The 12577-nt window shown below is 45.5% G+C and overlaps 1 protein-coding gene across 1 annotated transcript in view; it reads right to left on the minus strand.

Moving 5' to 3' along the window:
- The window catches only part of LOC125946127 (uncharacterized), a 32010-nt gene extending 19643 nt beyond the window's left edge, over nucleotides 1-12367 (minus strand). Inside the window, exons 1-2 of the mRNA XM_049668618.1 lie at nucleotides 12313-12367; nucleotides 4201-4246 (exon numbers count right to left, since the gene is read on the minus strand). Of these exons, the coding sequence (XP_049524575.1) occupies nucleotides 4201-4246; nucleotides 12313-12318 (52 nt within the window). The 5' untranslated portion in view covers nucleotides 12319-12367. The remainder of the gene's footprint in view (nucleotides 1-4200; nucleotides 4247-12312) is intronic.
- Nucleotides 12368-12577: the final 210 nt, after the last annotated feature.

Here is a 12577-nt window from a genome sequence, read left to right on the forward strand (position 1 = left end):
AATTTATCAAAAAGGCCTAGTACGAGCGTAGAGAATACGAGCGCAATATTACCCTTTCACATTACCCCTCAACGCCTTCCATTCCGAATGAGAGGAGTGGCATCGGTGGTGGTGCCTCGGCTGTGTACGGTGTTACGTCGCCTGGCCTCAATGTTCTGTTTCTTCTTTCAGCCAAAATTGACGGGAGCTTTTGGCAACCCAAGACTTCCGGTTGCTATTACTATGGTAATGTTGATCTCATCCCTTCGCTGTGCTATAACCTGCAGTATACTAGATAGCTGTACGTGGCTGAGTTCTCTCCTGCCGAATACACGAGTAGCACATTTCTTTTCGCGCTTATCGCTACGACAATCCCAGTTTCCGAGTCTCGAACGAAACATGATCTTTATGTTCACTCGCGCGAGTATGTCGGACGCGCGCACGTTGGCTCAGCATGGATGCCGCACTGCGGAATCGCGTTGAAAGTAGTCAAAATAAAACGAGTTTCGACCACGATGGCGACGCACCTGGAAGGTGTGCAACTCGGGAAGTAGACGACCTATTCCAACCAGATGTGGATGCTCGGGCTGGCTCACGTTCCCACGCCCCTGAGCCATGTCAACTACACACACGGATCAGATAATGTGGTAGTCCGAGCGTTTCGACGGCGAGAGGGCTCTTCGTGACACCCCGCGGTGGCCGCCGTATCGACGCTACGCAGTAGACGCAGCTACATGACACCGTAGTGCCTAACGTAGGGTGTATAGGCAACCAGCGCTGATACTTCGCCTGCCAACAGCAGCGCCGTAGCAAATAGCCTAGGGGGCGCGGAAAGCAGTTTTACAGCGAAACTGTTATCCTGTAGTTGGTTGGGAATTTTAGTGTCCGCGTGCGCCACTCTCGCTTACACAAAAATGTTGGCGGATCCCGGAGTCAGTGCAAGGAAACGGGAAGCGCTGTGTGCTGCTTCTCCAATAGGCATCACATGATGCCATCAGATGACACAAAAAATTAAATTATGGGGTTTTACGTGCCAAAAGCACGATCTGATTATGAGGCACGCCGTAGTGGTGGACTCCGGAACTTTGTACCACCTGGGGTTCTTTAACGTGCACGTAAATCTAAGTACACGGGTGTTTTCGCATTTCGCCCCCATCGAAATGCGGCCGCGGTGGCCGGGACTCGATACCGCTACCTCGTGCTCAGCAGCCCAACACCATAGCCACTGAGCAACCACGGCGGGTTGTCATCAGATGACATCATCACATCATCATTGCGTGACGTCAAGTTTGACGGGAGGACGTCGACAGATTACATCATCAGACGATATCGTCACGCGAGGATGCCGTTTCTATTGTACAATTACAAACCGAAGCTATCCTCTCTGCAGCTTGTCTGTAAGTCGTACTTCACGAATTCTCTGACGCAATTCACTCTGAAAGATTTAATTAGTTCAATAACGCACTTGGGCGCTTGCCGGAGGGCCTAGAGGAATAAGCGTGTATGCTGTATTTCAGCACCCGTGCGTGCGCGCATGACGTACGTCGGTTGTGGTGGTGGTGCTTGTCTAACATCGTCTAATGTCGGTCGTGCTTGTCTAACGTCGGCAACAGCTTCGCTGTACATCCACTTTCACAGGGTGGAATGGAGGCGGATTTTTTTTTTAGTAGGATGTGCTTGCAGTTTGCGTCAGCTTATCACCGCTTATCTTGAGGCGCAAGTGTCCAGCGTCTGATGTGTCTTGCCACCGGCGTGCAAGAACGTAGACACGCATGTGATCGCTCCATCAAAAGTGTTCAGTTGCGCCGACGACGTAATCACTCCTCAAGAGATGGCGGAGGGCGGCGCTTTGGACGTTGCGAGGTAATTGTCCTTCTTCAACACTAACTTCTTCACCTGACGGAGCGGTTTAATGAACTGGAGTCAATGTGGCACCGATGATTTGCAACTGCAGGGCATTGAAGGCTTGACGAGCGCTACGATCGCTAATACTCTTCCAGGTGTCCAAGCTGCCGGTCATGTTGCCTATGAAATTAGTCTGATAAAAAAATGCTATTTCAATATCCTGATTGCAACAAAAACACATCATCAAGAGCACAATTCCTTTAGTAAAGCAAAGTTTTCTAAGCTTTCTTTGCCTGCTTTCCTGACCATTAGCTAGGCAGAAAACGGCAAAGTGTCACCATCTCACAGCTTTGCGTGCTGATAATTGCGTGACGTACGCACACCATACATGGGACATATTTTCGGTGGAACCCGGCATAAAACACTTGCGGGTTAAAAAACAAAGTGCATCCAATGGCAGAGGCGCTCAATTTTTTACGTGTGGCATTGCCAAAGCATTAGAGTTCCTTTTATGAAAGGCTTTTTCCGCGCGTTTCTTCCCCGCGCAAGCTCTCGCCTAAGTTCTAACTGCGCCTCGGAAAGGCAAAAAAAAAAAAAAAACAACGCGCCAAGCGTCCCAACGCGCTCATTTGCCCGCGAGGATTTCATAACTGGTGCCCGCGAGATTCATAATTGGCCAATAATGTTTTTTTTTTCTTTTATACACCCATTTTATACACTCATGACGTGGCGCCACCTCCTCCCCGTTGGCTGCGCCGTCACGTGCCCAATGACGCACGCACTAGGATACACATTTAGTCAGCCAGATAGAGTGACGCACGCAGATGGCACACCTTTAGTCAGCCAGAACCGTGGAGCCGCCGTGGTGTCGGGGAAGCGTGCACCACGGAGGCCCAGGTTCGATTCCCACCCAGACCAATATTTACGAAATTTTCATATGAAGGTGATTTACTTTGCTTACAGGAACCTCCTTGAGAAATTTGATGTCCATCCGAGCCTTTTTGCGCCGTCGACCATTTTTGGTACCACCTTTCAGTCACGCCGACTATGCCGACGGATTTTCGCGTAATGGGGCATATAATGCTTTGGCATAAATAATGAATTCGGCGCTAATTTGAAGCCAAGTGTATTTTAGGAAAGAAATAATGGCGTTAAAACCCCATTGCGGTTGATCTTTGAGCTAACTCAACAAGACAGCGAGCGTTAATTTATACCAAATCTACTTCGCTCTTGTCACTTACCTCAAACGTTTTCTTATTTTCTTATTTCTTATTTATCTTCTTGTTTTCTATTTATCTTTATAGTGTGCCTGTTCCTTTGTGACAAGTTTGTAAATGTCAGTTGCTTGTAAATTACTCTCTTCTTTTCTTACGTTTCTTGTGACAATTGGCATGAAATAAAACTTGAGTGCACGTGACGCTCTCCATTTCTACATTTTTAATTTTTTTTCGTAGCTTCCCGTAAATCAATTATAGCCCTCTGCGAGGAGAGCCGTTGTCAGTTGAACAATGTTTTCATTCTTCTGTGATCAGGTAAGGATTGTTACAGGAGCCCACAAATGGAACGATGCTTCCTACTCAGAAGCAGCGTGTCTTTTGTATAACCTGGTTATAAAGCCGGCAAATTAAGTCGTTGCGCGTCAATCTGATTGAGCGCCATTGGAATTCAGTGGAGCTGCAGGTGACAGTTCGCGAATTTCTTTGCACCATACTAAATTGGGCCACTTGCACTCGGGAATTCGGTACGATCGTTCTCGAGACGTTATCGATGACATATAGTATAATCCATACTGATGAAACCACAAAGTAGGATTGCGCACACGATCCATGATACGACGTGTCCAACAGGTTTCATTAGGGCCCAACAGCATCCCTCAGAAGCGTCGCACGTCGTATCGGATGTCGTGTCACCCCATGTATCTTCTGGTTTTGATCAAATTCAGCTGCTTTGCGTGCAAGCGGTAACGCAGCATGGTATTAGTTGGGGTAGACATAATTGTTCCTTCAGAAGCAACAGACAAAAGGACCGCACGTGATAAATACAGACGTTTTCTCAGAACAGCTCAGCTTACAAGGCCACAGGCTGCACAGAAATCTAAATGTCAGGAGACGTAGGTTCTAGCGTTGCGTCCGGTTTTCATAAGCAGGAAGAGCAACGCACCACGATAGCATAGCCTCGTAACACAAATCCTACATACGTCTCGGCATTTATGACCTGCGTTATAAAAACTTTAAATTGTTGAATTATAATGCATCCACGTTAATTATTGAATAGGAATTCTTTAAATTATTTTTATTTGTGTGAGATTGCAAAATAATAATGTTGCACCCAGACCAAGACGACATTTTTTGGTAAAAAAAAATAAAACTTGTTTACCTAATAGGAAGGAAAAAGTGACCATGCAGAGCAGGTTCGCTTTCATCTGCAAAGAATTGAAGTTATCATTTTAGTTAAGTGCTAACTTATAAAAGAAAGAAAAACCCCGAAGTTTAGTGGAACAAATGCTCTATTGAGAAATAATGTACAATTTAAGGACAGCTTGAGCACCACAATATTAAGGTAAATCTGCAGATGACCTAACAATTTACAGGTCAGTTTTGGCTATCTTCAGAAAACGTGATGATGGAAAAAGAAATGTGAGCCTGGCACAACCGTCTGTACAGGTCATAACATTATAGAAGGCTTACAGGCTGCCGTTTCTATATTCTTTAAAGAGAGATAGGTAGACTTATGTTAAGAGAAAAGCGGAGAGGTCGGCTTGAACTACTGTGTTCTAGCCTGCTATCAAGTGGCGGTGTAAGGACAAAACGATAACAAAAGGAGAGGGGGAAAGCAAAGACAATGATACGGAAAAATAAGGAAATGAATATGAATGAAGAATACCGAATATTCATGCGAGTTTGCCGAACCACACCCCAATTTCCAAAGCAACTGTTAGTTGTGTTAGTAATATCACTTCGCTTAATTAAACAGCACATTTTAAAACTATCCAGGCAAATGGCTCAGCTGTTTGAAACATTGCGCGAGTATAACGCTTTCTTGCACTTCATTAAGGAATGATTAGTAATGGCCGCACTTCCCACGCACATATTTACCTTCGCAAGCAAATCAGTCAGAATGTTCCCTCCATGTTCACTAAATGTAATCTTGGTGGCAAGTATTCAGCGCATTGTCCGTGTAAAAACAAAACTTACAACGCTCCGGGGCACTTACGTGTGTAATTTATTGCAAATGCTGTAGTTAACTCATGCAACTTTAACTTTGCCAGTACATTACACATAACTTGACCCTCATTTCTGCAAATCATAACCACGTAACTCGTTTAATTCATCGATAATACCGCTGGAGCCCCACATACCGCAATGAAATGACTGAGTTGGAAATGTTTAGATATAATGTAGAATGTATAGATTGTAGAGTGCATAGATATTTTGGAAAAGTTTGTAATAGGATATAGAACCGAATGAGGAGAGAAGGCAGACGCGCTTTTTGATAAACGATATTGTTCGTGACAAATTTAGGGCGACCAAGAAATAGGCGCAGTGATTCTGGTTTACGAGAACAAGGGGTATTTTGTACGCTGGATATTTGTTCTCTGGTATAGGCCAGAGAACAAAACCCAGCTGAACACTAATATCGGCGCAATATACATGCAATAAATGATTAGGACTTCTTTGTACAACCCGTGGCGATTGTTGCTAAGTCCACGCCGCGTGCCCACTGCGCGTGCTCCCTTAAGTGCAATGTGCTCTACGTGTAGACTCCAGTTAAGGTTTTCGTTGCACATAGCAAGTTGAGACGACTGAAATTGTGGGATAACCTTTTGACAGTAGACCAGCTTAATGTGCGCGTACGAAAAGGGTTTGAGAAAGAACTGAGATCGCACTTTTGCTGACATTGAGAGAGAGGTTAATGCCATCGAGTCACATTTCAAGACTACCCGTATAGGATTTCAGGGTTTGGTATAGTGTATTGTATGTCTACTGATGCAGCAAAAAAAAAAAAAACGCTATGTGGTCGTCGTAAACACACATCTGCATATCCTTTTGCGATGTGACCAAGCTGAGTAAAACAATAACCAGCAATGGCGACAGGAATCAACTTGGTGGAAGGCCTGTAGTTTGTTTATACTTTCAGTAGGGCAATTTGCATTGAGCAGTTCAATTTCCTGCCGTTTAGGAAGGCATACAAGATCCATTTCACAGAACACTTTTGAAGACCTGCGTTCTAAAGTGCTCTTATTAGAATTACATGTTCTTTACTCTCATAAGCTTATGGCAACTAAGGTGACATATTGTTCCCTGCATCGATAAAGCTGTATTCGGCTTTCTAGTTCAACATACGCACACCACATGAAGCACCAGGGTCTGAATCCAACTTGGCGCGGGCTGAAAATCATATTTTTTGCCACAAATTATCTATGCGACCATGTAAGATTCTTTCAATTAGTTTTACAAGATTAGATGTAAGAGTTAATAACGTAACATTGTCTGAAGAGTAACACATGCCTTGCTTTTTTGATAGAACATTTGTTTTGCCAACCTCCATTCAGGCGGAATCCATGAATTTCGAGTTGAATGGTTTACATTGGTAAGAAGAACTTGAGGTGATGCTTTTTTAATGCTTTTATTACTGACGTAGTGATGTCATCAGGACCTGGCGCTGAAGGAGGCAGCCGGCTTGCTACTTTTGCTAGTTCCAAAACTGTGACTTCTTTTAAGTCGTCACCATGAGGAGGTGGCGGTTAGTGATAGCTCGATGAAGATTGAAAACGAATTTAGCCAATTCGCGTTCTGTTAAAGCCAAAGATTTCAGCCTTAATTGGTGCTGCAATAATCTTTCGTTTTCAGGAAGCAAAAGAAAATTATGCAGAAACTCCTCTAGGGACTTGTGTAAGTATGCGTAAGCATTGTGCCACTCCCTCATCATCACACAGCCTGGTGTCATCAATGTTATGAAGCTCGATACGACCAGTATAAACCCTTATCGGACTAGATCCGACCCTTATCAACCCTTATAGGTTGTTATCAAACTCATCAGGACTCCAACCAAGCTTTTCAGCCCTTATCCGTCAGTATCAACCTTATCGCAACCGATACGCAACCGGTATATGATGAGACCTATATATGATTCTTATCAATCCTTATCTGTCCTTATCAACCTTATCAGGACTTGAACCGAACCCTTATCACTGCTTAGCGCTGCTTAATAAACTTATCAGAACTGCTCCGACCTATTATAAGCTCTCATCGCTTTTCAGCACGTTATCCCTCCGCGTCGAACTATTATCAACCATGATGAGACCTATATAATCCATCACTCCTTATCATCTAATTGACTGCTTGTCTGCGTTGCGCGACGAGAAGCGCATCAGCCCTCACAGATCTGTGGAATTTTCAGTGGTGAAGGAACGCCCCAACGGAAGGTGCATCCCGCGACCATCGAAACGCATCGGCGATGTGGCCATGTTTGTCACTAAATTTTCGCAAAATTGGAATTTTCCTGATATCTACACTGCTGCAAGTTCGGCTCTACTTGTGATCCTATAGATGCCTTTTATTCCGCCGTCACCAAATCTTTCAACAAAGCCTTCATAAAAACAGTTCTGCTTTGACAATTGTTTTGCTACAACACATTCTCATGGTTCAGATATATTCACCTACGACAAGAGTTGGTATGTAGCCCAGTGGGTAAGACATTGGGCTTCTGAGCGTGAGGTAGTTCAGTTCGAAACTCATCACCGCCAACGGTTTTAAATGCGTAAGCATTTAAGAGCAGGCTGCTGCTTACGGCGCGGCCGTACGGGCGCCGTATCCTGAAAGCGATCTGCGACGTGGTCAAAGTGCGCGTCCACGCGGGCCTCATCAGCCTCATCTTCAAAGCGATATGCGATGGGCATAAAGTACGCCACGCCAATTGCCAGTATCTTCGTATGCGCTGTGCTTTCGACGTTTAGTTCGCGTTGAAGCGAGAGACAGCACGAAGGTCAATTCGCTTGCAGCTGCTGCCGCCTGCGCTTCCTCACTCCAGCGTTTTGACAGCGAGCTTCCGCGGTCATCGAGCGAGATGTGTTCAAGCTGTGCGCGCATGTCATGTTAATTTAGTTAACATGTCACGCGCGCTTGTTAGTTAATTAAAGCTTGTTAATTTAGTTAGTAATCAATTGTTTGCAAGTTTCATGAGCATCATCAGCCTATTTTTATATCCACTGCAGGACAAAGGCCTCACCTGCGACCTCCAATTACCCCTGTCTTGCACTAGCTGATTCCAACTTGCGCCTGCAAATTTCCTAACTTCATCACCCCGCCTAGTTTTCTGCTGTCTTCGTGCGCTTCCCTTCTCTTGGTACCGATTCTCTAACTTATGGTCCATTGGTTATCCATCCTGCGCATTACAAGGCGTTTCCAGCTCCACTTTTTCTCTTTGTGTCGACTAGAATATTGGCTATCAGAGTTTGCTATCTGATCGGCCACACCACTCTCTTACTGTCCCCTAACGTTAGGCATAAAATTTTTCGTTCTATTGCTCTTTGTGCGGTCTTTAACTTGTTATCGAGCGTCTTTGTTAACCTCCGAGTTTCTGCCCCATACGTTATCACCGGTAGAATGCAATGATTGTACACTTTTCTTTTCAACGACAGTGGTAAGCTCCGAGTCAAGATTTGGCGATGCCTGCCGTATGCACTCCAACCACGTTTTATTCTTCTGTAAATTTCCTTCTCATGGTCAGGGTACCCTGTGAATAATTGACCTACATAAACGTACTCCTTTACAGACTCTAGAGGCTGACTGGCGATCCTGAAATGCTGTTCCCTTGCCAGGAAATTGGACATTATCTTTGTCTTCTGCATGTCTATCTTCGACCCCACTTTCTCGGTTAAGGTCCACAATCGTTTGTTGTAGTTCATCCCCATTGTGGCAAATTTATACGGCTAATAAAACCAATATCCTTACTTCGCTATACAGATGTCTACTAATTTTCTATCGCAGGCGATACTTCGCCTTTCGGATGAAACTGCGACTTTTTTTTCAAGGAACAAGCGCTGCTTTGGCTTTCTGCATTGCCTGATAAAGTCATTGTCCTTTCAGGCTTGTCATGTTGACATTTTTCAAATCAGGCCAGTAAGTCGCGCTTGACGTCACTGGCGACGACTGAGAAGGTCGATTCTGGCCATTGACAGCAAAATTCAAGTTTTATTTAAGCTATGTTCTACGTTATCTGGAGAATATTTTAATTTTACAGCACTTAAAACCTCGAAGCAGAGTTTTCTGCGCTAACAATTGCGTAAGCATTATAAGGTTTATGCTGGACGAAGTTTGTTTTTATTCTTCGTCCTACTGCGATGGTAAATCTAGGAACGAGGAAGTGGCCTGACGACTGCAAAATAACGTCGTTGACGACAATGGTCGCCGTCGGCGTAAAAAAACGCACGAACTAAGCAACCCAGTTTATAGCACTTCACTGCTGGCACTGTAAAAATCCGTAGTACCTAATATGCGACGATTTGAAACATATTTGCCCTATAATGGCGGTTGGCGCGTTCTTGAACATTGTTAACGCTTCCTTGTAACACCAAAATAAAGCTAAAATTGCAGTACTGAGACAGACTGTCCCTATATGAAACTTTAGCGGAATTTTCGTGACCCGAAAGAAAGTGTAGACGGACTCTGGTATAGCGTTGAGCTCGAGCTCCTCAGACAGTGTTCTAGAACAACATGCGGGGCCGACATGTTGATGCCACGCGGCACGCGAGGCAACTGATCGTCCACAGCATTTGAAACAGCTCCCGAACCGGCACAACGCTGGCGTGGGGAAGAGTGCCGCAAGGGCGTTGCAGGCGTCTCACTTTCTCACCTCTATGGTGCACGACATGGCATCGAAGGAAAGCTGTCGACATTGGTAGCTTTAAGTTTGCTGTCAATTCCTCGAAAGTCTGGTTCAGCTCAGATCACTACATGTACCACGGTGACGTATATGCACATAGCTGTCAAGAAGAAACTCTAATGCATGTGCGCGCAGCAGCAGCAGCGCCCTGACTACTACCATTCAGGCGTCTCGAAGCACTAGGGTTACGAGGAGAGCCACGAGTGGAGTTAGTGCAGTCGCATCTAGATGGCGCTTGGAACAAGATCGATGGAAAATTACAGGTCTTATTCAGCCCCCAATAGAAGGATTGGGTAGATTTAGCTTCGCTTTTGCATTATGTTCCACGTCATGGTATCGTGTACACACAGCTGATCAGGAGGAACGCTGGTGTGTGCGAGCACAGCGATTATACTATAGCAGCAAAAGGCCGAGCGTTGCCATGTCTCCCTTGCAGAGCCGATTGAGTCGGAGCGTGTGTACCAAGCCAGAGCGCGCACTTGCCTAAGTCGTTTTTGCACGGAAACACATTGCGCGTCGTTCGTGCATCTAGGGTCCTTCTAACCCTCTGCATGCGGGTCACAATTGTTCCGTCGATAACGCCAAAACACGGTGACGCCGATGGCTAAAACGCACCTCGAGTGTCCGCATAATTTCAATAGCAATAAAATGAAGAAAGCGCCGTCGACATCCGTAATATCGAAACATGGAAAGCAGTGCAAGAACAACAATTGACGATGTGGCAAGGGTTAATGGCGTTCATAATTGCAGCAAGATAATGTGGGACAAGCAACCGCAGTAAAAGCTCTTGGTCGTAGTTGTCTTCTACCAACTTCGTAAGCATGCACGATACATGTGCACTACACGTATATTTAAACCTGCCTACTTTAGTACATGTATAGACAGTTTTCTCTAGGGCGCCGCCAATTTGCCATCACAGCGCCGTCTATCGTCAAGCGCCATGCAGGTATGTGCGATTACGCTGGAGGGTTCACGGTGAACGCGCTGTTGACGACGGGGGGCAAGTTTTTCGCGTTTCTCTGAGAGGTCTCACCAAGTTCTTTTTTGCGATTGGGAAACTTCTTAGCTTGTCGCTGATAAGCTGTGCGCTTCGATATCGCCGCAATATCGAACTGCGACGAGCCTAGAGGCGCTGCCACAACTCTGGCCACGATCGAAATACGAGGCAAGTCAAGGCTGAACATAGTCGATACCTCACCCTACGTGCAACGTGTTATTATTGTCTGTCTGGCCTTGCTAGAATTCTATTAAGGTATAAATCAGGTGACAACAGTCAGAGGTGCCATGCGGTCTGACGCACCAGCCTACATTCCAATTCAGATAACTAGCGAAGTTTAGAGGAAACACGCTTTGCATTTGCTAGCTTTCGTGCTCCTGAAATTTTCTCGGTACGATTTCCATAGCATTCTTTACCTAGCGCCCGGGCATTAAGCTTTGCAAAATAAACAACTGCGAGATAACTATACCGGAACGCCCTTTTAGCAGGGATAAAACGACATTAAGACAGTGGCCGCCAATACGCCACGATCAACCAGACGCAGGCGACGCGTTGGAAGAGTATGCGCACTCTTAGGTCTCTAGTGATGCTTATGCTAAAGCATCTCGTCGACTCTAGAGCGCGGGAAAACGAACTAATCTCTGCAGCAGTAACTTGGTTTTCTGAAGTAACACAGCGTGCGATGTGCGGAGTCCGTCAGACAGCTTACCAGCGAGATTTGGAAGCAGGGGAGGACCACGTGAACTAGGGGCGGCTGGCACATGGTATACGTATGCCTTTGTTTGCAGAAAGAAAAAGAACACACCGTCATTTTGTTTTCTTCGTCGACGCGTACTGCTTTGATCATACGTCCCCGGTTTTCGTCATCATCCCCGGTATCAGTGACTTCCACCAGCACGTTGGTTGCCAAGCATGATAATCTTAGAACACATTTGAACAAAATAACTTTAATGCGCGGGCACGAAGAAATGGTTGACTTCGTCCATTCGCAACAGTTGACCGACTCGAATACTGACCTTTCGTTCATACCCCCTTTTCATCCTGGGTGCCGAGATTGTCGCCGTGCGCTCATTGCAAACAAAATCTTCTGAGCACACAGGTGACGAAGCTGATGGCAGCAAATCCTTTCTGTTCATGCTGGCAATGAAAAGCAGACGCTTGTCTGCAACTGCAGCTGCGAAGTCCATGGAGTCAGCCGTGGCTGCAGATGCACTTCAAGTTCACTTTCTAAAGTTATTTTTGCAGCCGACTACAGCACAATGGTAGCCCGTTGACCGTGAGTCATCTGCCATCGCAGTAATGACCGACGGAACACGTTATAATCCAATAATTCACAATGACTCCGAGACCGTTCCGAGCTGCCGCTGGGAGAAACGGCAATCCGCACATACCTGTGCGAGAAGGAGAGCGATACGGCGCGCTAGTTTGTGGCTACAGGTCCTCCTCGCCGATAAAACGGTCTATATATACACAACGTCAGTAGCCGCCAACATTCTATTGCTTATTGTCATGTATACCTTTCACAGCTTGAAAAAGTTCCCATGGCTCCGGCCAGTAAGTGAACAGCTGTAGCCTTAGCTCCAATAAGGTAAATGCTTAGTACTTACCTCCATTGCTATTAGGCTTGAAATATACGGACAAAATTCCTTTAGTGATGCTGGGTAGGACGCTGAAGAACTTTTGCTTTACTCTCCAGTTCTTCTTTATATATCGTACGCAGTAATAGCTTACGAAAGGTCGAAGGTTAAAAACAGATGCAGATGTGTGTCTTGCTCTTTTAAAGTGCGGTCTAATGTCATTAGAGTTGATTTAAGTCGGCGTCTTGGTGTGTCGTGATGTGTGCAATCTAAAAGGAGGTGGAATATATCTTCA

Source organism: Dermacentor silvarum, chromosome 6 (genome assembly GCF_013339745.2).
Source record: "Dermacentor silvarum isolate Dsil-2018 chromosome 6, BIME_Dsil_1.4, whole genome shotgun sequence".
In the NCBI taxonomy this organism is placed as follows: Eukaryota; Metazoa; Arthropoda; class Arachnida; order Ixodida; family Ixodidae; genus Dermacentor; species Dermacentor silvarum.